This window comes from Aquila chrysaetos, chromosome 18 (assembly GCF_900496995.4).
Source record: "Aquila chrysaetos chrysaetos chromosome 18, bAquChr1.4, whole genome shotgun sequence".
Classification (NCBI taxonomy): domain Eukaryota; kingdom Metazoa; phylum Chordata; class Aves; order Accipitriformes; family Accipitridae; genus Aquila; species Aquila chrysaetos.
Window position 1 is genome coordinate 20415624 of NC_044021.1, and position 27182 is coordinate 20442805.

A 27182-nucleotide genomic window follows, 5' to 3' on the forward strand; every position below is an offset into this window, starting at 1 on the left:
CCTTGCTGTTCTGGACAGCTGGGACTCCAAAGGGCATAGAAGCTGGGGACTTCCATCATCTTGGTGGTCAGAGAATAGCAGAAGGTTTTGGTTCTCACTCTGCCATGCCAACTTGACTAGCATATACGGGTTGTCTGAAAAAGAGTAAAGAGTGGAAAAGAGGTGTGTGGGCTGTCATTTGTTGTCAGTTGGGGTTTTGGGGTGGGTTGGTTGGTTTGTTTTGTTTTTTGTTTTTTAGGAGCAAGGTACTAGTTTAGTTTGAAACTGGCCACTGGTGAAACAAACCTCAGATATGCTCGGTAGCAGTGCATTGTGGTGATGCTGCTGGAGATTCTGATAGCTGGCAGAAGAAAGTTGTGCTTGTGCTAGTTGTGTCTTGACAGACTTATGGCAAGTGGGTACAAATATCTCTATGTGACTGTCATCATGCTTTTCCTTAGCACATAAGTCTTCTTGTAAAGGGTGTTCTTCAGGAGTAGATTGATTATTTCTATGCAGATCTTTAATACCTGTCTGCTAAGGGAACAGTATCAAGAGCTGGATGACTTGGATATATAGCTCCCATTAAGCTTTTTGTACCCAATTGCTTGACGCACTTGTAGAAAAATCATAATTTAGAAGCAGTGTGGGTGGAAATAATTTTATATGACAATCTCCACAAAACTAAGTGAAATTTGATTCATTTGTGAAATAAGCTGAAATAAAATTAAGTATAATAGGCTGGAATTAACACATTATGTGTTCAAACAAGTTGTTCTCTGTTTTTGGTGTTGGAAATGTCTGATGGTTTGTGTTTTGATTTATAGGTTGAAGACTTTGGGAGACAAATCAAGAGAAGCAAAAAAAAGCAGGCAGAGGTACTTCCGAACATCTTAATGTATAGCATTGATCTAGGATGTTCTTGTTAAAGAAAAATTTGAAAGTGGCTCATATATGAGCCAGTTACAAAAACATTTGCATATAATTTTACAGAATATTCTTTTGATAACAGAAAAGCTTAAACCTAATATTGAAATACTTCACTTAATAGAACCTTGATTGATAGGCCTAGAGAATTTCTGATGGCCATCAATCAATTTATAAATGACCGTTTAATTTATGTGAATATTCAGTGTTATTGTACGACTTTATACAAGATTCAGGTTGCAGTACAGATGCAGAAACGTAATTGTTTACAATCTCTGTAAATCTCATGTACTAAAATTGTAATTCAGGTTTTTTTAGTGTAACAAATATGAGCCTTTTTATTGTGGAAAATGTATGTGTAATGGAGTCCTTTATCTGTTTTCATCTCTGCTGGAAAAAGATTTAAGAGTTGCGGTGTTTTTTTATCCTCTGCATTTTAGTATATTGTTCATTCTTTCAACCTGTGTAAACTATGGGGAAAGACTACCTAACATCTGTAAATGATGTCTGTGAATGTTGCTTCTTCAAATAAGCTCAGATGTGCTTTAGTGTAAAGCATGTTCTTACTAAAACACAGCATGCAGACACAAATTAGTTTTAAAACAAGCCCTGAACAAAAAATAAAGCATCTGAAATAAACTGTATTATGTTCTGAAGCTTGATGGTTTGGATGTAAAGGTTTTTTAACAGAAGACTGGTTATATTGACAAGACACAGAAACTAAACTAAGAATGGGTGAAGGTTTGAATAAAACTGTTTTAGGCAACTGCTGCCTTTGTATGTTTCCAGTCCACAATATTTTGGTTCATCTGGTGTACTGTAAATATCCATCACTGAGAAAAGCACTGGGTGAACCAATTGGATCATCACAAATAAGGGAATGCCAGGGTGACTTCTGCTTTGCTGATAAAGTTCTGGAACAAATATAGCTTAGTTTGATTGTAAGGATGGCTGAGAGCTTGTGGGTCAGGATCAGAGGAGAGGCCAGTAAGGGTGGTAACGTGATGGGAGTTTGTTCCTGACCATCTGATCAGGGAGCGAATGATGTCTTCTCTAAAAAACTTGAGGAATTCTCTGTATCATTAGACCCCTGTTCTTGTGGGGGCCTTTAACTTCTTTGACATCTGCTGAAAGGACAACACAGTAGGATGCAGTCAAGAAGCATTCTGGAGGATGTCAGGGATAACTTCTTGATACCTACTTCATAAATTCTTTGGCAGGCAGGAATAGCCTTAGGAAAGCCAGAGCTCACCTAGAATTGACACTTAGAAGAGATGTCAAGGACAAAAAGAAGAGCTTCTAGCCCTGCATTGGAAATTAAAAGGCTGAACAAAGAAAATGTGGGATTGCTGATGAATGTGGTGGATGATTTAGTGACAGCAAATGTAAATGTTGTTGAGGTACTTGATGCTTTTGTTGCTTCAGTCCTCACAAACAAGGTCTTCCAGTGGTCTGTGCTTTGTGGAAGGAAGACTGACCAGTAGTGGATGAAGGATTGATTTGGGGAACTTGACCCATAAAAGCCCATAGGGGCCAAGAGGTACTTCATGAAATTCAAGAGGTATAAATCCACAGTCTTTCCCTGGGAAGAAGGTATCCCCTGCCACAATACAGGGTGGGGCTGACTGCCTCTCAGGGAAGCAGCTTTGCTGAAAAGACCCTGGGGGTCTTGGCAGAGAGCAAGCTAAATGTGAGCCAGCAACATGCCTGGCAGCAAGGAAGGCCAACAGCTTTCTGGGCTGTATGAACAGGACCACAGGCAGTAGGATTGGGGGAGGTGATTATCTCCTGCACTCAGCACTCCTTAAACCACATCTAGCTGCTGTGTCCAGTTTGGGCCTCCAATGCGAGAAAGGCATCGATAACCTGGAGCAAGTTTAGCGGAGGGCCACCAAGATGGTTGCGGCTGGAACCCTCTGTGTATGAGGAAAGGCTGAGACTGGGGCTCGTTCAGCCTGGAGAATAGATGACTTTGGGGAGACCTAGCAGCAGCCTGTCATTGCCTATGGAGAGGTTATCAAGGAGACTGGTGTGTGGTAGGAACACAAAAGGTGATAGGCCTAAGTTGAAATGAGATGTTCAGACAGGAAAAGGCTATAAGGGAAAGCTTTTTCCTCATGAGGACAGTCAAGCAGTAGAACAGGTTGCTCACAGAGCCTGTGAAGTTTCTGTCTGTCCTCAGAGGTTTTCAAGTTGCAACTGGACAAAGCCATGAGCAAGCTGGTCTGATCCCATAGCTGGTCCTGCTTTGAACAGGAAGTTGCACTAGAGATCACCTGAGGTCCCTTCCCACCTCACTGATTCTATCACTTTTCCCTTGGTTTCAGGAAAAAAAGGTTTCATTTATGGTGGGTTTTTTTTTCCCATTCAAATTGTTTGGATGACAGTGCAAAATGGTCTACTCTGGTAATCCTCCAAGAGACAAATCTTGGATGACATCAAGATCGTCATGTAGTATGTCCTTAAAAGTGCTGCATTGTTAATTTTCTTTAACTTATGATAAGTTGCCTTTATATTTCAAGCTGTTATTAATGAAAATGTATGCATGCAATAGGGCATTAAACTGACAAGGGTTCTTTAGCTTAGTATTTTTTTTTTAATGTAAAGAACTTGTATAGTAGTCTTATTTTCAGAATGTTTCTGTCCACTGTTTTAAGTTAAAACAATGTTCATCCTGCGTGTTTGTTAAGTGTACTAAGAAATTATCTCATAAAAGTTGTTTTTAATGGACATAGCCAAAAAAAGGAAAGAATGGGCTACCATAAAATAACAAGGGAAAAAAACCCAACCCTAGCTTTGGAATATTCTTGCAAGATACACTGTGTAATGCATTTTAAACCAGAATTGACAAAACGTTTGTGAAAGTGAACAGTAGGGAATATTTCTGTGTTCAGCATAGCTGTCAAACGCAGATATGTGTGCACACATTTTTTTATAACAGCCTTCTATTCATTAACAACATTTGTATATTTACAATTTGCTTTATAGAACTGTTCAGTGTTTGCCAGAGTTTTCTGCTGGACTGGAATTACTGAGCAGGTATGACCTTTCATTTCTTTGTTAGTGTCTGCTTCCTATAATTTCAGAAATAACTTTATTAGGTTAAGAAAATGAGAAGAAAAATCAAGGTGTCATGAATTCTGCAGTTAGTGGAGTGGGGGTGGTTACCAAATGATAAATATGTTTAAAGCTTGCCCAATCCTGAAGTGCTGTCATGTTAATGAAACAGAAGTTCTGGAGGAAAAGCAACATTTTAAAGATTACATTAGTTCATGGTCTAATGCACAGGGATGAAGGAGATCAGCACTGAGGCCCAGCCTGTGGTTTAAATTTGATGTTTTATAACTTGTACATATTTGATATGATTTCATTCTGATATAATAGAGACAGTATGCCTGTCATTGCCATGAAGAGAAAGTGTATTCCATGTGTATTTAATCCCATTTTTTCTGAGTAACAGAAGCTATCTGCATTACAGATTTTCTTTGTATTTTTATCTTAAAAAAAAAACCCAACCTCTTTTTTTTTGGGGGGTGGTGGTGTGTGATTACAATCTTGTTAATTTTTTTTCATTTTCTTAATGAAATTGTGTTCCAAGTGGTGCTTAAGGCTTTCATGTGTAGTCTTATAAATATTGCTGGGTCCGTTTAGCTCTTAATGTAAGCTAGCAGGTTAAAAAATATGAATCGCTTTTTCTTTGAAAGAAATTATTTCTTACTGTATACTTGTCTTGGTAGAACAGTAAATACCAGAAGGAACTGTACAGCTTTTTAAACTGTTATTTCTGGTAGTCCCTGTAAATGTAAGCACAGTGGCATCCATAAAATCCTCTTCCTTTATAAGGGGAACATAGTAAGAATAGTCATTTATCTTTCTTCTCTTCAGATATGAAGATGCTTGGGCTGCCCTTCACAAAGGAGCCAAAGATTGTGCAAAAGCTGGAGAGGTAAGAAAAAATACCGATGTCACACTTGAAATATTTTTAAATGTATAAATAATTTTAAACTAAAATTTTTAGTACCAGCATACTGGGTTGACCCTGACCATTAGGTAAGCACCCACACAGCCTTTTTCACTCCCCCACCAGTGGGACAGAGGAGAGAACAGGAAGAAAAATGAGAAAACTCATGGTTCAAGATAAAGACAGTTTAATAATTGAAGGACAGAGGAAAAACAAGTGATGCAAAAGCAGTCACTCATAACCTCCCACAAGCAGACCAATGCCCAGCCAGTCTCAGAGCAATGGTTACCTGGGAAGACCAAACCCTTAGTTTTTATTTTTGAGCATGTTGTTACATAATAAGAAATATCCCTTTGGCCAACGGTCAACTGTTGTGGCTGTGTCCCTTCCCAACTTCTTGCCTACTCCCAGGCTACTCAATGCAGGAGGAGCGGGGCTGATTGGGGAAGAGAGAAAGCCTTGACACTGTACAACCACTGTTCAGAAATATCCAAAAACATTGGTGTGTTATCAACACTGTTTTGGTTGGAAATGCAAGACACAGCACCATATGGGCTGCTGTGAAGAAAATTAGCTCCATCCCAGCTGGATCCAGTACAACCAGTATAATGAAAAAGTAATGCTCTGTATTGCTGCTTGGGAAAAATGCCAAGTTGCATTGCCTTTTACTGTGGTTTTAAGATGGTGTTTGCCAAGCAGCTGATGAAATGGATCAGAATGTCCAGTTCCTCTTGTTTCTCACAGCTCTTCCAGATTTGATGGTACTCAGCCTACAATTAATATTCTTAAAGGTTTAAACATAGATATTGTAAAAATAGAAATTGTCTGTGATCATGTTTCTCACAAGGTATCATCTGACAAGAATTATCTGAAGTTCATTCTCCTGTTTACTTTCTGATATTTCAATTACTATAACAAACATCGAGCGTGAGAATTTCCTAGTGCTTTTAAAGTACTTCTTAACTGATACATTGACACCCAGAATTTATCTTCTGTCCTTTGTTCAGGTAGTTGCAATCACTACTTGCACTTAAGCAAAAAATATTAATTATATCAGCTTCCTGTTTTTCTATGGGCTATGTTAGGTTAGAGAAGGATATTGAGAAGTACAACTTTGTCGGAGTGTGACAAGAAGGTGATGGTAAAAATAAGACATACCCAGAAGTTCAGGTGGTCAGTTTTTGCACTCTTCTGCCATTGTTTGAAATATTTTAAGTTAGCTAGGAATATTATTTTGAGACTGCCTAAGACATCTTAACATTGCCAATAAATGGCAGTGTAAACAATAAATAGTAATGTAAACAATGTAATGCAAACATTAAATAATGTGATGCAATATAAATGGTTGCAGAAATGATGTTGCATGTTACTGGTGTAGCTCTTTAAAAGCAGCGGGGAGGCTGGGAAAGTATAGACTATATTTGGGGTTGAAGCATGTTGGTGGTTAGTATCAGGGTAGGGCTGCCCTCTCCTAGTGGACAGGAAATGGCAAGATTTGACTTGTTTGGCTGAAAAGATTCAGGAAGTGTCTGTGCTTTCGTTCTAATTTTGTTCGGTTTTCTTACACTGGAAGTAAAGTGACAAGTTGTGTGGTTTGTTTCTGGAGGGAAATAAAACTTCCAGTAAGTGCTACCAATGCACTGCTCTGCTGTTCTGGAGGTCTGCACCAGACTTTCCATTTCAAACCCTGTTTAAGGGGCAGACAGTATAAGCTGGGTGGCCACGATGCAGAGCAGGACTGAGTTGTGGGGTTCTCTGTTCTGGCTGAAATCTTCACTTTGGCTGGCTGCATCCTCCCTGACTCTTCTGGTTTCCTTAGGAGTCTTCTCTGTATCTTTTTCCAATGGATAAAAAACTCACTGCTTAATATATTTTGAAGAGGTGTATTTTGGGTAAGAAAGATATTATCTTATGTTCTTATTTTTCTTGCCTAATAGCATGGCCCACCTTTTCCACCTGTTCCAGTGAAAACCTTCTGTTATTAGACATGAAGTTCTCTCTGCCAGCTTTGTGTGCTTTACTGCTCATGATTTTTTTTTTTTAGAAGATCTCTTAAGTGACTTGCTTACAATTTTGTAATACTTGCAATAGTTTGATTTAAAAACTAGTTCTGAAAACAATGTGAGGTTTCATATATATAAAACCAGTGTAACCTTAATCTCACATATTATGGCTGCTTGGGAAAATTAGAATGAAAAACTTCAAAAAAGTCTTTGAAATTTTCCATGAAATTCAGACGTTTACTTTTGGGAGAATCCAAAATATGTATTGCTTGTGGGTTTTCGTTTGTTTCTTTTCTATAAAAGTAGAAAATACAGAGTTCAATAAAATAAGAATTATGTAAGCACACAAGATTGCCTGTACTATATCAGACCTAAAGGTCCACTTGTCCGGTATCCTATTTCTGGTACTGGCCCCCAGGAGATAAGCTACTCATGCTGTCTTATTTATAAATGTTGAACAGAGAAAGGAAAGTGAAAATTTCAAGCTTGAATTGCTGCCTACAGTCTTACCATGTTAAATTATAGATGCTAACTACCAGTTCCATCTACAAAATTGTCCTAAAAATACTGCTTTTAGATGATTGTAATTTTAGCTGCATTCAGCTATCTCTGGGCTGAAATATTTTTCAGGTGTTTGCCCCCATCTCATGGTGTGTTTTTTGTTTGCTTTACTGATTTAACTGATTAAATCCCATATCTCATTCTCAAAAATAGACTTGGCTTTATTTAAATAAGGATATTGGTCTTCTGAAGTGTTTCATTACTCACTGGGCTTTGGAATAAGTTTTAAAACCTTGTCTGGTAAAACAGGATGGCTTTTTGACAGGGATGGAGGAATTTGGAAATGGGAGAAGTTGTTGTTCTAAACAAATCTGTCTGAGGTGGGTAGAATTGTAAATCTTTGAGAACTTCCTTCGCCCATTTCTCAGATTTTTTCCGTTTCTGCATCTGAATTCTACAAAAACTGAAGAATCCAGAATGCAGTTACAGCTATGGGCTGCAGTTGTGTGCAAGAGGAAGAATGGGCAATGGAACTAAGAGCAGGGAAACTATAATTGAATCATCTCAAGTATCATATAGAAGGGAAACATATGTTACCCAAGATCTCTTGATCTTGCTGTTTTTCATAGAATCTGACCTATGTAAATAAAACTTTTAAGCAGCTTATCCAAAAAATATTTCCTACATTGATTAGTATATTGAGAAATAACTTTTTATCTTGTTTTGATCAATGCATTTTGATAGAAATATTTCATACTACAGGGGCTTTCTTGATCATGTTGTATATTCACTTGAGAAGTACACAAGTAGCAGTGCTATAAGGTTGCTGTGTTGACCTTACGCTTGCAGATGTGTGAATTAGAAAAATTAGTCAAGATGCTCGTAAATAGGTTCATAAATTTGCAAGTAAAGTAAAGAACCTGTTTGTTTCAGCTGGTGGATAGTGAAGTTGTGATGCTTTCTGCACATTGGGAGAAGAAAAGGAACAGTCTGGTGGAACTACAGGATCAGCTCCAACAAATACCTGGGTTTTTAGCAGATCTGGAATGCCTCACGGCAAGCCTAGGTAAGGTTTTCTAGACATAACAAGCATTCAAGTCAGTACAGAGGATTAGACTGAAGTGCAGCTGTCATGAACTTTGCAATTATAAAATTCAATTTTGCTTCCCAAAGACATCCTTTCTATTATAAAACAGTAGTTCTTAAACTGGTTTTGTAAAAGAGCAAAATTATTAGTGATTGCTCTCCCAGCAGTTAAAACATTGTGTCATTATTTAGAAAAAAATATTGTATGGCAACTGCACATTGTGGTGTGAACAGTTGAAAATTATTATTCTTGAAGTCTTTTTAGCTTCTTAAAGATTTGTAAGTAGTGTGAACACTCATGCATGTAGTTGCTTCTCTTTGATTGAGTCTATGTAATTTCGTATAACAATTTGTTTTAAATCAACATTTAATTGAGGGGGGAGCAAGAAATTTACCTGGCTTGGGACGTTTTCAAGGCAGAAACTTTTTGTTGAGAGTAATTGTTGGTTCCAAAGCTATTTTCCATAGTTTAAGTTAGTGTACAAGGTTAAGCTATTCTGAAGTCATACCCAGCTGGGTGAAACTAGCAAAGCTGCATATTAAGGTTATCAAATACTTCATGTTTGTTACATGGGTTCCAATTTTTAGAACTTTACCAAATGTTAACCTGTCGATTTAATTTAAAACATGAAAAGATGAATCCTTTAGTGCACTACTTCTGGAAACTTCTCATACGAAACAGTTGATCGACTGTTGAAAATGAAATTAGGAAAAAATGTTCTGGCCTCTTAGTCTCTGAAAAGCTCTAGTGTTACTGAGCCTTAAAACAGGGATGCAGCGTTTGACAAGAGGCAAGCCTTTCTGTCAACAGTAGGCCTCTTGCTACCTCCATGAAAATCTGTTCAAGTTGCATCAAATTGAAGTTTTGAAAAACTGCTGTCTGTGCATGGATTTTAGTAGCCGAGTTCCCCAGGGACGTTGCCTGCAGTATTCCTACAGCAGCTGGGAAGTATGCAGGAATTGTTCGTGTAATTGCAGGTCTTGTTTTTTGTGGGGTGGGCTGGATTTGTGTGCTGGCATCTGATGTTGAAGAAAAGAAGGGTTCTTTTCTGTGTTCAAAGGCTAATTCTCATTCTTCCATGGTCAGTGGATATGCACAAATAGGCTTTTGTTCCTAGGTAAGCTGGTAATAACTTTGCTATTTCTTTCTGAACCAAGGAATATATTTAATTTTTTATTACAATTTTCTTATACCACCTTATTTAGTAAGGCTTTATCATGTGTGGTAACCGTTTAATGTTGGCTTTTTTAAAAGCTCAATTATTTTCTAAGGAAATAGCAATTCAAATAATGATTTATTTAAATACTAATTTTAGTATCATGCACAAAATGATGCAGTCCACTGGTAGACCAAAGATAAACAATATAATAAAACCTAGTGGAATTGTCTTTGTAGTTCATAACTGCAAATGCTGTAAATCCTGATGAATTGGGGTTACCTTCCCATTCCTAATATTATAGTTTTATGAACCAGAATTAATCTCATCCTGATTGTAGAATTACTTGGAGAAGGCTCACTGTCTCCAGAATATTTTTGATACTGTGCTAGCAGGATTTGAGGAAGCATTAACCAGTCTGCTTGGGGAAGCTAATGAATTTTGAAGTCTACTGCTAAGGCTGTGAGATTTGAACCAAATCTAGCCTCACCTCATGTGTCAGATTTCAAGTAATTCACCTAGAGGTTTTTATTAGTTCCTCCTAACCACTGCGAGTTTTTTGGAATTGTTTTTTTTCTGTTAAGTTATATAGCATATACTTGAAGAGAAAGGTATAATTCGTACCAAATTTAACATCTATGCTTCTGGAAGTGATTTACCAGAAATTTGCTGTGATATTCTGCTCACCGTTTTTAGTTTTTATAACTCTGAACTATCTGCTTTTTATAAATGTAAACTGTATTCACTTTTCCAAGAGATGATTAATACTGTGGCTGTGAATTTTAAATACAGGTGAAACATTCTGTAAAAAAAATATGTGAATATAGAATTTTAAACTGCTGTGTCCTGGGTTGTGCATCCAAGATGTAATTTGGCTAATATTCATAATTTCAGAAAAGTAATAGTTCTGTGTTGTGACATGATATGCTTCTAATAAATATATTAATGCTTTTATTTTGAAAGTAGATAGGGAACCCTGGCTGCTTTTGATAAAAGAAATTTCAGATAAGGGGAATGAGCCTTTTTAGTGACCTACTTAAAATTGGTATGAGTCATGTACAGATTCTTTAGCTTTTGCTGTGTATTACAAGACACATTTTCATTAGCACTTTTATAAATACAGTCCTTTAACTTAGGTACTCACATTATCAGTCATCCTCACTTCAAGGAAAAAGTCTGTGTCTCCATTTGATAAATTTACTGTATTATGCAATGTCTTGTAGCTGCTGTTGAAAACCTTGAAGAAAAAATTGCTCTCATGTAAAAGTGAAAAGGACAGTTATTGCCCTTTCAAAGTCCAGAATTTGAATCATCACTTAAGCCAATTTTTATTTGAGATGTTGTAGAAAATACCTGCTTGCCAATATCTGACATACTTGCCTTAATATGAAATATGCTTCATGTTTGAGCAGGGGCATTTTGCTCAAATATCTGTTTTGATTTCAGCAAATCAAGGCACACAAACCTTGATCCAAGTCAAACTTTCACTACTCTTTTTTTTTTAAACATCTAATGTTATGCATCTGCTTGATAGTGGTTTCAGAAAGACTGATCACGAACATAGGTGACAGATCCAATGTAGGGTGATACTATTTAGACTGGTGAGACTGGGAAGAAAATAAGGCTAGGTATATATTCACAGGGATAAAAGCCATTGCTTCGTAATCTTTAATAAATATTTTTTTCCAAGTATGGATAAGATGAGTCCGTAAATCCATTAGGGAAACAGAAACATTTCTCACTGCTTAGGGGAAGTATCCTGGTTTATATCTTGAGAAGAAGGACATGCTTTATTTTCAGATTGTGTATCAAGTATGAAGGTTGCTGTTTTCTAGCTTTGCAAAATCCAATCCAATTTGTTCGGAGAAGCACAAGTGTTTTGCATAAAAGAAAAGAAAGAAAGGCCATGTACCCTTTGTTTCAGAAGGGGGATTAAAGTCGTCTTAATGGCCTCTTCATACATTAGGGAAATGTAGTAAAACTTGTGAAATATAAGGTCACAGTGATTATAATACCTATTTCATTAAGTACAATATTTTGATTTTGGTAACATTTGAGCTACTTTAAGAACTTAATACCCCATGTTTTGGGTACTTGTTTTGCTGCAAAAAAGTATGTTTTAATGCAATATACTTATTTTACTTATTTTTTTAATTCTTGATAAAAATGCCAAAGATTTTTCCAGTTAGAATAATGCAATATACTTCCAGCAACATCTTGTATTCTGAGATTATAGAATTTAATTTTTGCTCATTTCATCAGTTTGTAGACAGCCTCTAAAGCAGTACTTCTGTAGGAGGAAAAAGTGTAGTGAGTAACAGCCCACAGACTTACCTCTTTGGGCAAGGCATGAGTGCATTTGGGGAAGATAAGTCATTAGTTTACTATTATCTATTTATTAATTCTGGCTTATGTCAGGATTTAGATACTAGAAGGTATGGGTCAGGTAAAAGGGAATTTAAGACCAGACAATATATCAATCAAGATTTTTCATGGAGCTGGTATTTGAACTTGGACTTTTGAATTGTGTTTGGTTACTTAAATAACAGTTTCTTTTTCATTCGCATCTAGCAGTTGATAGCTCTTGAAAAAGAGCTGGATAAATGTTTTGTAATGCAGAAATCTAGAACACACATGCCATGAGAAGACTCTAGTTTTTAGTGGGTTTTTTTTTTACTTAAAAATTATTTTTAAAGTTAGGAGAGCTGTAAAAACTTCTACTGTAAATGAGTAATAATTTGCAGTTGGGAAGATGGTTAAAGAAAATCATATGTTATTTATTTTTTATCATATTTATTTATTTATTTTAAAATTTATTAGTTTATTTATTTAGAACAGTTTTTCTAACTGGTTGACCAGTTTAAAAACTACTGATACTTCTTTTGCTTTTGTGAGTTTTGTTGTTTGAGATGAAACAGCATTTAACTTTTACTGAGAAAGTCAGGGAAAATATTGGGGGGTGTAGGTAAAACCAGGGAATTTGAATAATATAGTGTAATGATACCTATGTTCAACAGGGAGTTTTTCATAGGCTCCAGGGCAGAATGCTTCAGCAGAGAGGGTTGTTGTGTAAGGTAGAGGTATATATGTATAAAAGGCATATAGTTTGGTGTTGTAAACTTGGAAATGTCTGTGGCTTGAATACAGAAGGAAAAACATCCTAGTATTCTTGCTCTGTAGTTTCAGCAAAGAAGCTACTTCAGGTTCATGTGAATGGTATGATACTAGCTGGGTTTAAGATCTTTTCTTTAAAAACAAATCAAAATCAGCGCTAGTAGAACTGTAATTATGTAAAGAATTTTTTAAAGTGTTGCAGCCGAATTGAGCTCTTCCTGCATATACATGTCTTTCACTGCTCGTATTATTTTAAGCTTAGTAATCTGTGTCCCTCTCTGACCTGGAGGTAGAGAGAATTTCTTTGATGTAATTGTTTCCATCCTTTCTGTTTTCTGCCTTTTTGTCTTTTAGTCAGAAAACAAATGAACTTTGTAAAAATTTCTTTCATACTCCTTGGTGGCTCCTGTTGTTTTGGTGGCTGGGACAGTGCAGGCAGGCTGCACTTAAAGTTATAGTAGGAAAAACTGAAAACTAATATTTTCTGATGTATAGCTGTCATTTAGCTTTTCTAACAAATTTTGTACTACTGCAGAACTATAGGTTACATGGGTTGCAGTTAAAAGAAATGTTATGTGGTAAATTTAAATTAGTTAAACTTTAGAAGGAAAGTGTTTTCAGGAACAAAATTGTTTTTTGCAATTCTTGAGTTCTAGATAAATATTTTAATACCTGAGTAGCTGCTAAGCAGTGTACACAGATGGAAGATAATTCAATCTAATGTCATCTGATCAAACATTAACATACTTTAAAAAAATGAAAACTAAGAAGTAAAACTTGTAATGGTGATATACCTGTGATAGTGTAAGAAATACAGGTCAAACTAATATAATTGGAATGATGTCATCTGACTTTTTTCAACTATCTAATAAAAAATATTATTTCTGCCAAGTGTGACGTATTACTATACAGGAAAATTCTTAATCGAAAGCTACAATGAATTTTTTCCAGCCTCCTTAAAAATACTAAAAGGAGGAGATGTTTTTCTGCTTCATAGCAATGCTGTTTCAGAATGAGGTGGTGATTGTTGCCTGACCACTTGGTTGTGGGATTTCTTGAAGAGCTGGAGAAGTAGTAGTAGTAGTCTTGCAGGTATTCTTTAGAACATTAGCTGGCTTTCTGGGGCAGATTCATTCTAGGTGCCACTGTGAACTATAAACTGGAAATTAATTTCTAGATTTCATATTTTTGCTAAATACCTTTATAAAAGTATGAGCTTATTTGTGAATATAGATAAGAGCTGTTCAAAGCATCATGACTTAAGTTTCAAATTAATTAAATGTGTAGCTTTTTTTTGAACTTCCTTTTGATGCACAGCGCGTACATTCTCAGCTAGTCTTCAACTTTTTTTGTGAAAATGAACTAAGTTTTCTTTCACTTCAGAAAGAAAAATTCTGAAGCCTGTGTTGCAGTGGAGTGGGATTGTTGTCTTCTGGAGACATCTTAAATGTTCATTCCTGTTCTTCAGGATCACAGTGTTTTCTGCAATTGCCACTAGAGGCTGCTCAAATGCTAGTGCAAGGAATCAGTTGCCCTCTAGAATTCACTTTTCTTCATCCTCTTTATTTTCCTGTTCTTTGTTGTCTTTTAATATTAATTCAATAACAAGTACAGCAAAGCAGGTGGTGGGGTTTTTTAAGTGGAAAAACCACTGGTTGATAGGTACCTTACTAAATTATCTTGAGCTCTGCTGTGTTTGTGAATTTTGCAGATTAATAAATGAGCAATCATTCTGAAAAGCAAGTTAGCATAATGTAGACATTTGGATTTTAATGCACTCAGAAAAGTCCATTTCTTAAGCAAAAAGGGACCACCAGTCGTAATTGTAGTCATGATATTGCCCTTTGAATAGATCCGGATTTTGTGAGAGGAAGTTGAGTGTGTGGTAAACAGCGCACGTTCCACAGCACAATCTGTAGAACTGAAGACTTTTTTTTTTTTTTTTTTTCCCCTCAAACTTGTTTCCACATTGTCAACTTCCTTTCACTGCTGCAAGTGATCTGTATACAGATAAATAATTTAAGGACATCTTTGCTGATTATATGATTCATGTTTCCCTTTCTGACTGTTGTGGAGCAGTACCTTACTTGTTAGGGACTTAAAAATCTTACTAATTAATTGGAGCTGAATATATGACTCTGCATGCTAGGAAATTTGTGTATGAGGTCTTAACTTTTGCTTTTCTAGAGGGATCACTAGGATAGCAATTTCTAATTGAGTAATGGCTAAGAAAGTTGAAATTTTGTACACTTCAGGATAGGCTCCAAGTAGAATGGCCAAACCAGAACTGAAGATTTGACTGATGCCTTCAGCTTGCTATTTCCTTCTTTTGAGCATCCAAAACACATTAACTTTAAATCACTTTTTTCTACCTTGAACTTAATAGTTATCATCTTGTTGTATGAAGATTGCTTCTGTCTGTCACAGGCAAAAGTGAAACAGCCATTTGCCAAAACTCAGAGTTGCTTTAGGTTTTCTGCTATTTCATTCCTTCATCTGTGTAGTTCTTTGCATCAACAATCAAGTTCATACACTGCAACGGATTAGTGTATCTGTCTCTGAACTGCAAAATCCCTTCTATTCTTTGGTTGCTGTTTTGTTTGTAAAAATGTGATTTATCCTTCCTCCTGCAATTTACTTTCCCTGTGGCATAGAAGAAGTCCTGACAAAAGGGTGAATAATAGTCCTGTATTCACACAGCTCCATCCCAGAGTGACTAGCTGGTTAGAGTTTGGGGAAAATAGTTTTTTCCACTTTGGGATCCCAAGGAGGGACATGGAGTTCAACTTTAACAAGTTGTTCTTGTTAAACACAACTTTAACAAGGAGTTCACAGGGAGAGTGATCCTTTGATACAAGATTCACATGAGATAATTCAGGTCAGAAGGGACCTCAGGAGTTCGTTAGTCCAAATTTCTGCTCAAAACAGGGTGAGCTATGGGATAAGATCAGGTTTCTCAGCGCTTTTCATAGGCATGATCTCTTTTAGCTTGAGACTCTGAACAATTATGGTTAAAGAGTTGATTAAGAGGTTTTGCGTGTTTTTAAGTGCATGGGTATGTAAAATAGCTAAATCTAGAGATTTGCCTATCAGTAAAGGATCTGTCTTGAGAGTAAACTTTCAAAGTCTGTATTCTTTTATATTATCACAAGGTCATGTGAGAGTTAAAATTCTCCCAGTATGCTTTACTTTCACTTCATTTGAATAATTTAAGATTAGTACTGATCTTGGTCAGCACAGTTTTGTTCCTCAGATTGATACCAGGCAGGAAGGGGTAAACTGACAGTCAGCCCAAGAAACAGAGTTAAATTATAGGTTCTGGATGCTTCTGAAGTACAGATCACAAGCCTGTGAGACCAAGATGCTGGGGCAAATACAGTGGTTCAGTGTCTTACTACAAAGGGAAATTCAGATAGATCTCTCTTAACATGGCTCTGCTGTCACTCTTTAGTATTTGTTTTTCTGAGCTGTTTATATATGTGTAATTATTACCATGTTAATTATGTACCTTTATGAATTCCTGTTTCTGTTCAGGTGAGTTGTCCATCTACTGATACAATTTGATATTCATATAAGTATTTCTTATAGCCCAGCTAGAGGCAAATTTTGAGGAAATGGAGAATCATCTATTGTGTCTTGAGGACCTATGTGAACAGTGTGAGTTGGAAAGATACAAATGTATGCAGACATTACAGCTGGAAAACTACAAGAAAACAAAAAGGTAAATAAAACAATTGCTATAAATATAAATTAGCATAAAATATAAGCCTTTTGTTATTATTATTTTTTCCCTGTATATAATATAATCCCTTTTATTTTCATCTTTTAAAGAAACAGTAATCTTTGACAGGAAGTTGCAAATTTGTAATAGATTCAATAAGTGTTGGTCTAACTCTTGGTGATGAACAATGAGTGTGTGTATTTGGAAAATTATCACTACATTGTTGTTAAGATTAAGTTGTGTTTATTATTCTTTACAAACAATTGGGTAAGGGCTATTGTTAATAAGCACTGATAAGTTGTTTCTTTTAATACCTTGCCCCGTTTTTTTAATTTCTTTTTTTTCCCATGTATTGTAACCTGTAAAGTTAGGAACTGTATTTTCCTCTTACCTTCTTTTCAGTTCTATCCTATCCTATACTATGAGTACCTTTCACTCTGTATGTTAGGTATTACTCTCCTGCCATTCTCTTACTTGCAAAGACAAGTTTACCTAAAGATAAAGGAGTAAGAGATAAATGTTAAGAGCTTAAATAACTTAAATCTTGACTTTTTTGGTTTTGTTACTGACAGTGCCAAAAATAACCTTACTGAAGGAGATAAGAAAAGCAGTATTAAGTCCATTCTGTAAATGAAGACATGTGGAGTTAAATTGAAGCAATTTGTCAAAGTCTCTGACAGCCTGTGTTAGGGAGTGGTGATGCTGGCAGTTAGGGATGCTGCCAGACCTGGAGCCAGCACTGACATGGGGGTAACCAGATTACTTAATCTGTCGAACCTGGTGTCCTCCTGTTAGCCAGGGGAAGCACCCTGGCACCCTCCCCACTTCTCTTGATTGTGGAAGCAAGTTTGACTCGTGTGGTATGGTCAGAACAACTGGTTTGGTTTATGGTCCTAATTAGGATGTGGTGATCAAGGGTAGGGCTGTGCCAGACAGCACTTGTCACATTTTGCATAGCTTATCTGATTTCCTCTTTCTTGACCCTCCTTTTGCCACTCTTGTACCTATTTTTCTTTTTCCTTTTTTTTAAATTCCAGTGTCCTCCCAAATAAACAATCCACCCCTAGTTACTTTTTCCCTGTTGGTCCTGGTTTTGCTACTCAAATTTGCTATTTCTGATACCATTATCTAGGGAATCTTGGCCTTCTGTGGTGTTACAGATAAGGTTACTGAAGTACTGCTGGCATTGCAAGTTCTGCCTCCCAGAAGGTGCCTGATACCTTAAAGATCCCCCTTCAATTTTCTGTGAAGTTTGGCTGTTTCTAACTTAAATCCCCTTTAACCAGCTGTGAAATCCAACCATCCCTCATGGTGCTATCTGTAGCTTTTGTCAGCTTCTTGCTATGTTACCTGTCACATCCAGCAATTTCTCATGTCAATTTCTCATGTTGTGTCCTTTAGTTTTTCACATCCTGTTCAGTTAGCTTAACCTCAGGCCAGGGCCTTGGCAGTGGTCTTGTCATTTTCCTGCAACCTGGATTTTCTTTTTCCCCAGCCAGGGCAACACCATTTTCTCTCTCTCCAGGAAGAGTCAACAGTAGTCAGTATGGCTAAAAATTCACTTGTTCAGATCTATTTAAATAATTAAATATTTAATGGTAATAATTTCAAAATTCTAAATATGTGCTATTTAACAAAATAACACAAAAATTTAAAAAGTGCATAAAGCAACAGATTTGTACCCCCTAAAATATAGTAGTCTTTCTGAAGTTTTCTGAGTTTTGTTTGTTCTCTAAGCTGTCCTCGCTCCCTCTCCCCCTCCCGTTGCCTCTGCTTTCAACGTCATAATAGTGTTAAACTGTTGCCTACTTTGTTTAGCAGCATCTAATCAGTTCTATATATAGAATGCTAAGCAAACTACTTAACATAATTATAAGCTGATTACATTTGGTCAGATCTAGACAAAACAGGAAAAATGCAGGTAATTTCTGGTTGATCATTACCACTGTATTTATTTAGGTAAAAAATTAACTGCTAGGTCGTTACTAGAAGGACACTTGCCAATGTAGATACCTGAAGAACGAACAGCCAGTTAACTTAATGTGAGTGTGATTTGTTATGTATGTTTGGAACTCATATCCTATCTTCCTCTCTTTAGTGTTTGGGGTTTTTAGTGTGATACTGGCTACTGAAAGAAACAAGCGGGGGTTCAGGAGTCTATGCTCTCTCTTTAACACAAGAATTATTTTCAGGGAGTGAGTGGTTTTGTGTAAAAAAGAAAAAAAAAATTAAAAAAAAATTTCCTGTGTTTTGACAATATAGGGATGAAAGCTGAGATGAAAACAAACTGTAGAAACTGTAGTTATTTTAAGCATGTTACAAAAAGTAATTTTATTGTAAAGTCACTGTAGAGCTTAGGCTAGAAGCTCACATACTTCAAGTCTTTTGAAAAATCTTCCTGTATGAAAGATTTAGAAGAAAGTGCTTTAGGTCAACATTAAACTTTTGAAATGCAGCTAATGGTAACTATGGGAACTGATTTTCAGAAACAGGTCTCCCTATTAAATAGAGCAACTTTATTTCAGTTCAAACAGATCAATTTTTTCTCTTTTGTCATTGTGTTGAGTACTAGTTTCAAAGTAGATTCATCAATCCAATGTGTTTTCCACAATATATTTTAAAGCCCAGTGTTTTGGGGGATTGATTGTTTTTCTGTGTGTGTATCTCTGGATTTTTAATATTCTCTTTTTTGTTTTTAAATCCACTGATCAGGGTACCAGTATTGTTGGATGAAGTCTAGATTCACCCTTGTTTTCTATAGTTAGTCTTGCTACAATTGTTTGCATGTATGTTAACATGAAACCAAGCCGTTTTGTTTCCTGTCCTTTTCTTAATCAAGCACAATTCTTCTTCCCTTCATCCTCCTACTGAAGATGTACTGTTTCTGACTGCAGAAGACTCCTTGTTTCCCTCCAGTCTCCAACAGCAGTTCTTGCATTCCCAAGGAAGTGCACTGTGTCCTTTAGGAAGCACTGTCAAAAGCTCATTTCTGTGCCAATTTTTATCTGCACCGAATTGCAGGCTTATGGTGTAAGATAAAATATTTCTGTCCTGAAGCTGTACTTCCTATGCAGCTCTTAGTACCATTTGTATCCATTTCACACGGATCACCATTTTTTTTGAGACATAGAAACCCCTGGTTGTTTTATCAATTAAAAGGACCTGCCCAGCTGCAATATTTTGTAGGAATTCATTGGAGATAGCAAAGAGTCCTTGTCACTGGAAATGAGTCAATACATTTTACTGTGTGTCATTTGACTTTACACATAGTTGTCTGAATTTTAATTTTTTTACGATGTCTTGGTTAAGGATCCTTTCTGTTTTTCAGTACTTGTCTGCTTTGAGAACAGACATAGAAGGAAAATGAATGAAGAAATCTAAAATCCTGAGTCTGAAGTATACTCTGATGCTAGGGTATACTTCAACAGGTGAATGTTCAGTAATATTGCAAACCTTAGTGGTACCAATTTTTTTTCTTTCTGGTGAGATTTAAAGAAATGCTTTACGTGAAGAGAAAATATGTTCTTAAAATGTATATTTACTCCCAATTTTGTAATTTAAAGGTTTATTTGTTGTCAGATAATGTGAAACCCCATGCTTTGGTAATTAGTACAGTAGATGAGGAGTTGGACAGATTGTCGTAATTCTTGTTAGATGCATTGCCATGCCATGATGGTGGTTTTATGCTTCTGGAGGAGAGTAATGTTTGATTCACTTTCTCATTTAGAAGGGTATAAAATTTATGGCAATTGTATCGTGTAGGTTAGAAATGTGTATGTGAGAAAATGTCTTAATAAGTTACCACTGTTTATTTCTTCTGTATGGTCTCCTGTTAGTTTTATCTCTCTTTCTATTTGCTTTGGGAACATAAGGGACAGTAAGGATTGTTGCAGTTACAGTGGCTTACGTTAGGCCTGACCAACATAAACACTCAAAAAGTAAATACAAAAAACTTCTTTAGACAATTCAGACTAGTCTGCTTTTTGAAAAAGTTCCTCTAACTTAGGCCAATTAATGGTTATTTACTCACTAACATACAAAAAAAATTTTTTTTTTTGCTATGTTTTTCTTTCAAATACTATCTTTACCTCCTGCAGCATCACTGTAAAAAGCTGCCCTTTTTTTTGTGATCTTGTTTAACCTAAATTAATTACGTTTTTTACCAAGGGCAAAAGAGAGAAGATGGAATTGGCTAATACACTGCCATGCAATATCATGTTGCCTAAAAGAAGATTTCTGTGTCTAGATCTTGTTTAGATCCCATAGCATGCCCCAGGTGGTAAGCTAGAACAGTACTCTGTACAGTATATCATCTTCAGTGATGAATTTAAATTCATAAATTTCATAACCCTTTTAAGCTTTACATGTAATTTAACAAATTAACTTTTTATATGTAAAATATATACCATTGTTGCAAATGTTTCAATCAAGTATATTTTTTCCTTCCAACATTAAATGTGCAGTGAATTATTTCTAAGACTCTAGCTATAAGTTTCATAGTTCTCATCAAAATTTTCATCAAAGTAAGGTTTCATGCCATATTCTTCTTGATCAGTCTTCTGGTGGTATAGATTTTCAACTGCTATACCTTTGTGTACCTGGGTACATAAATAATGATTTTGCAAGGGTGGATCCAGAACTTTTATTAGCTTCAGGACAGCTTTCACAGTAGATGTGCAGTGGATGACTGGCTTTGAGTTTTCATTAGGCATTAATTGTCTGGCTGTAAGTTTCTGTGCTCAAAGCAGAGTTCAGATTGCAGAGGTCTTTTCCATCCTGCTGTTCATGAGCTTGCTTACAGCAGAATCAGTAGCAAGTGTTTTCATGGTGATAACTGGCTGGAATTAATTTTATGGCCATCAGTTATTGCACTTCTTTGGACAGACACATGGAATGAGAATTTCTGTTGATCCTGAAAAACTGGGCTTGCACAAGCTTTGGAAAAGTTCCCTTGGTAATTGTGCTTCCTTTTGTGTAATTTTAGGGCTCTGAACTTTCTTTTGTTTGCAAGAACACTTGCAGTACAGTATTTTGCATGCATCAAACCCAGAGGAGCATGCTGCTTCATTATTAGTGAATTTTACTCCCGTCAGTGCTCCAAGTATTTCAAAACATTGGGCAAGACTGAATACATAGCAGATCAAAGATTGTAGGGGTTTTGGCAGTTTTTATATTATTTGCAAAGTGTGAATGTGCAGTATCATTTCTGTCACTTTTCAGTTGATTTAATTTTGCCCTTTTATGGTGGTCTTTGCTTGATGCAGAGAGACAATGACGTTGTTATAAAGAGGTTTGTAGCGTACCTTCTCCTTATAGTTTTGTTTTCTTTTGAATAGGCATATTAAAGATTTTTTTCTTTGTTAGCTTTTGTGACCTGCGATTAAAGGCTGAATATTTGTGTTAGATCCTCTGCATCTTACAACACCTTTTACTAATGTTTTCTAGAAAATATTAAACATTATGTCAAACCTGCGTAACTTTTCTCTACCTTTGTAGTGCTGGTTACTGGGCATAATCTGCAAATCCTGTCAATCTGTTAGGACCAGGCATTCTTTGTCCAGACTTATTGTACCACTAATAGAAACAGATGGTTTAGGACTGCCTTAATCATTGTTTTGTACTCTCCCTCACCTCAGAACTGCATTATTTATCAAAGTAATTCATTCATTGCGGCTAGTGGCAGAACAGGGCTTAGGTGTTTGTCATAACCACAGTAAAATCCATTCTCTGCTTTTGAGCAAGGTACTGTGTCTCCTGATAAATTCTGTCTTTCTTTCACTATGAATTATTTTCCTGAGATCTTCAATAATTCCTTTTCACTTACATCCAAAAGCAATTTGTTTAAAAATTGTTCAGAAAAATGCGTTAAATGCATTTATTGACAACACCTCTGTGAGGGAGATTTTACATTCCAGTATCAAAGGTATGTGTTGAGGATGCCTGAAATGGTACAAGTTTTAACTACTATCTGCCACAATTGCATTCATGCTGTGTGGAACCACATTCAGCATTTTAGGTAAAGAATGCATATGGGGTTATAGGCTTTTTTTACTTCTTTGTTTTGGTGGACTTGTGGTATATTATATGTCACTTAGTGAATAAAGTTTGGCCAGTTTTTGAATACTGTGATTTTTTTTCTTTTAATGCTGACGGGGAAATTGACAGCCAAGTTAAAAGAAGGTCTGGATTTTATTGTGTGGCTGTTTACCAAAAACAGGTTGGCAGGAACCCTTTTTCTTTCTAGGAAAGACTAAAGATGGTGGAGCTGATGGTGGAGTTGTTTCTACCTTCTCTTAAATTTCTTCTCTCAAATTTCAGCTTTAAATTTTGATTCCTAAACTTTTGGTTGTATGATAAAAATAAACTGTGCTGATACATGTATCTTTTAGTGATCCAATGATAACATTGCATACTAAGATGAAAGTTCAAAAAAATTTAAATTTAAAAACTGTCCCCTTTTGTTAGCAACAGGATGAAAGCAAAAACGTAAAAACTGGGTCCTGTGAAAAATCTTACATCTGGAGGCATAAGCTTTTAGAGGAAGCTAAGAATTTATTCTGCATTTCAAGTTCCAGTTTGGAATGGCCAATTCTAAATGGCCTGTATCAGTCTCTTAGCAGAGGACAAAACACTTGGTTGCTTTTAATGATTTCACTTCTACCATTTTCTTCTGTTTTTAATGCCATCTCCCTCATTTTTACTGTTCTTTTGAATGATAGCACCTGAAAGGTGACCCCCAATGTTCTTCATCAAGAAAAATATTTGTTTCTTTTTTTGAAACATCCAAAGAGAACTGCTTTCACTGTACCCTGGAACTGCTGAGTATGTTAGGGTAGTATTTGTTTTTAGTTGTATTTATTAGCTTGATTACCAGTTAATCTTTGCAAATATTGTTACAAAATTTTGCTTTGATCCGTTCCATCTTCTGGAATGAAGTTGATGTAGAAGTTTTGCTGGAAGACACAGAAAGACTTCAGCTACTTTTGTAGCCGCATTTGAGTATGGAAACAAAAACATCTCCATTGCAACATTATTTAAATTCCTTAGTGCTTTGCTCTTCTGTTTTATTGGATAAAATTTCACATTTGATGGTGAAGAATCCTGACCTGTCTTCAGTGTTTCTTCAGATAAATAGAAACCTTGCCTGCTGCTTAATTCTAAGAGTACTTTAGTAGTAGTTTTAGATTTTATTGATTTTTTTTTTTTTTCATTACTTAAAAGGCCTTTCATTACTTAAGTCTCAAAGGTATTTTAAAGTAGTACTTGGCCTAAGTGATGTGAAAGGGGTGGTCAAGGAATCTAGGGGAGGGAAAGCATTTTTCTGTCATTGTCATAACTGCTAATCCTAAGTACACAAAAAAGTACTTGAATTATTTCTGCACACCATGCAAGTGACATAAGTTTTGAGTTCTCAGGTTTTTGGTTTTTACTTCTGATGACTTCCAGAGGAAAGTCCCTCTCATGGTTTTTTAGCTTACCAAAGCTTGAATCAGGCTATGGAAGGAAATATTTTTTTTATATCATTTTGAAAACTTAACTGTACCAGACATAACAGGTGAAATGCAGTATTTCTCAGGTTTTATTTTGGATCTTGTTAGGTGCCAGAAATATTTTTAAATTAAATTGCACATAAGCAGCTATATCTGCTCTAAATTGTGAATTTTTGTTTGTAAATCATATTTACAACTCAACATTTATAAACATATTTCATTGTAAAATCTTTCAAATTTAGTCCTCAATTTTTACCATCTATCTGCTGTCTTGAGATTGTCTTTTGTTTATGCATGGGTCTAGTAGTTTGAATTTATTGGCTTTTACTTTCAGAGCTAGTGTTATAAAATCATTCCTGACATTCATTTATGACTTTTTTACTTTCTTATCTGCCTACTCTTTTCTTGAAGATAAAATATGGAACTGTCACTTCAGGCTGCTGGCATCATTGTAAAGAATGTGGTGTTTCTGTGGTCTCTAGGTATTTAATTGAATTCCCTTGTGTTTTGTTACCTTGGGGTAATTGATCTTAATGTTACAGCCCTTTGCAAGATACAGTAGAACCTAAGAACTTTGTCTTACTTTTGTTGAACAAACTAAATTGCCATTGATTTCAGTAACTTAAAGCAGGATGGTTTTGACTCCTCCTCCCGTATTCTTCTTCCTGGATTTATTTTTGTTTATCAGTGATAACCAATATAATCTTCCTCCTAGTGTCCATCTCTTCTTCCCAGTGACTAAAGTAAGGTTAACCCAATAGTGCAATGAAAAGCCTGAGGGGAATGGGAAGGTAATTGGGAATTTGATTTTGCCTTCTAACTATTCGTGTAAATTCTGGTCATGTCAGTTACTCTGTGGGACTAGTTATATATTGTAGACAGTTTGTTTCACCTGTTGTCTCCAAAATTATATTTTCTCTCCACAACCCTGAAGCTCAACTTTTCTGTAAAGGAAGAAGTTGAGACCACTGACAACATGATCATCAGAACATTCCAGGTAACTTAAAAGTAATAATTCAAAAGACACATCCAGTCTCAACAGACCTTCAAGGCACTACATTTTTAATTTGCTTCAGAATTCATGGTACTTCTTGCAAATAAAAAATTGTATAAAAGGTATACTTCAGACTAAAATGGACTATTGTATTTTTACCAATGTCTATATATATCCCTCTCCTCTATACCTGTGGCTTAGGTCTTTTTTGACAGGATGTTTCAGAGAAGTTCTCAATGGCATCTCTTGCATGAGCAATGCTTTGATTTAATTTCTTTAGGTTATTTTGAACCATGAGACATTATCAGCTGTGCCTTTTTAGGCATGGTACATAGAGGGGTTTATAGTCAGATTTACCTGTGTCCATCATGCTCAGAAGGCGCTGAGAATCTGATTAGTGTGTCTCTTATGCTGGCATTAAATATACCTGAATATCATTGTGCTGACTTAAGTATTGTCTTGAAGAAGTAGGCAACCAGGTTTATGCAATTGGGTTTTCGCTGGCAGTTATTGCCCTTTACTTGCTGCTATCATGTTGGTCATTTTCACCTGAATTCAAGGGGTATAGAATTTCACTAAGCCCCCATCTATTTTATGAAAACAAGCAACTGGAAAAGGAGATGAAAATTATTGCCTATATATGTGGCCGAACAGTTTTCACGGGCATAACTACAGTGTAGATGGAGCCTGTACAGCCTCTTGCCTCTCAGGAAAGAAGCTGAGCTTCTGAAGTTGCACAACACACAGGGGAAGATTACTTTTAAAGTGCCTCCATGCCCTTATAGTCTGATTATTTTAGCCTTTAGCCTGTTACTTTAGCCTTTTTTTTCTTGGTCAATGGTACTAAAATTAATCTTTCACCGCGAGGAAATATTTATGTTACATTATAATACAACTATTAATTAAGTCCTTTCTTCTGAAAGCTTACTGTTATCTGTAAAAAAGTAAAGAATATTCTTATTTGTGTAACTAGTCAGATTTGTTGGCACTAACCTAAAATTTAGTAGCTAAAGTAAAAGAGCATATAGTCAGATGCCAAATAGTAGGTTGTATTGATTAGTGGTCAGACTCAGCATGGGAGTTCGTTTAATCCTGGATAGATGCTGAGCAGCCCACACTGGGCTTCAAGAGCCTTCATGTGTAGCAAGACTAGGGGCAAGGCAGGTGTGTGTTTTCTTTCTAATAGTAATGGAAAGGTTTATCTCATCTGTCTGTGAAGTGCATGAATTTTTTTGGATGAAAACTCTCTAAAATCCAGGAGTATTTCTCAGTGGAAAGCTTTCAATTGCCTTAAACTAGTTGGACAAATGGGGTAGAGAGGAAGGCTAGCCTTTTCCTGCGGAAAACATGTATAGGGTAATACACTTCTGAGCTGAAGCAGTTGACAGAACTCTTCTGCTGAGATGATTCATTGCACTGCACTTTTGTCTTCTAGTATGATGTTGTTACTAAGCTATCCATCAAAGGCTGAGCTCTGTTGCTGTAGCTTTTGTATAAACCTAATGTGAAAAATCATCTCAAAGAATGAACAATTTAAAGTTAAAAGAAAAACAAATACAAAAATGTAATATATAGTATTGAAGCTGGTAATTTAATATGGCAAGATCTAAAATAATAAGAGGCAGAAGTCCTAGCTGCTCATCCAGGCCTACTTCCAGTGCAAGTTTTTCCTCCTGCTTATCTTTTAACCTCCTTTTGAAGATGACTGTTTTCCAAAACTGTTTTCAGTTTAATCTCTTTCATTTTAATTACTCAAGCTGTTTTTTCTTTTATAGAGTGTCTGTGTTCCAAATACATTGAACTTACATTAAGAAGGAAACTATATATTTACTTTTGCAGATGATTTTTTGTCTCTAGATTCCTGGAGAGATGTAGGAGGTATCTTCTTCTTGACAGTTTATCAATAAATACAGAAATATTTATTTACTTACAAAGGGGATGAGAAATGTCATACTTTGTAATACATTTTTGTCTGTACATCCATCTAGAACTTTGTAATTACACATCTAGAAAATGTACTGATACAATCTTCAGCCATCTGTTTTTTTCAGTGTCTTTACAAGTCATAGTCTCCTTTCTACTTTAAGTTTAGTGTCTGGTTCTTACCAAAGCTGATGATGAACGAGATTTAGGATTAAAATTTTAAAACTTCAAGTTTTTATTTGGATAACTTGATTAAATAAAAAAGAAAAAAATCCTTCATGTTGCTGATGCAGAGCATATTTTCAATGAGTGTGGTTTTTAATATG

The 27182-nt window shown here is 35.9% G+C and overlaps 1 protein-coding gene across 2 annotated transcripts in view; it reads left to right on the forward strand.

Annotated features, from left to right (window-relative positions):
• DTNBP1 (dystrobrevin binding protein 1) overlaps window positions 1–27182 on the forward strand; it is a 71373-nt gene that overhangs the window by 2948 nt on the left and 41243 nt on the right. The window contains exons 2-6 of one of the 2 annotated variants that reach the window (XM_030041834.2): window positions 807–857; window positions 3895–3945; window positions 4792–4852; window positions 8305–8437; window positions 16317–16449. In XM_030041834.2, coding sequence (XP_029897694.1) covers window positions 807–857; window positions 3895–3945; window positions 4792–4852; window positions 8305–8437; window positions 16317–16449 — 429 coding nt within the window. The remainder of the gene's footprint in view (window positions 1–806; window positions 858–3894; window positions 3946–4791; window positions 4853–8304; window positions 8438–16316; window positions 16450–27182) is intronic. The other variant, XM_030041835.2, reaches the window with a different exon arrangement.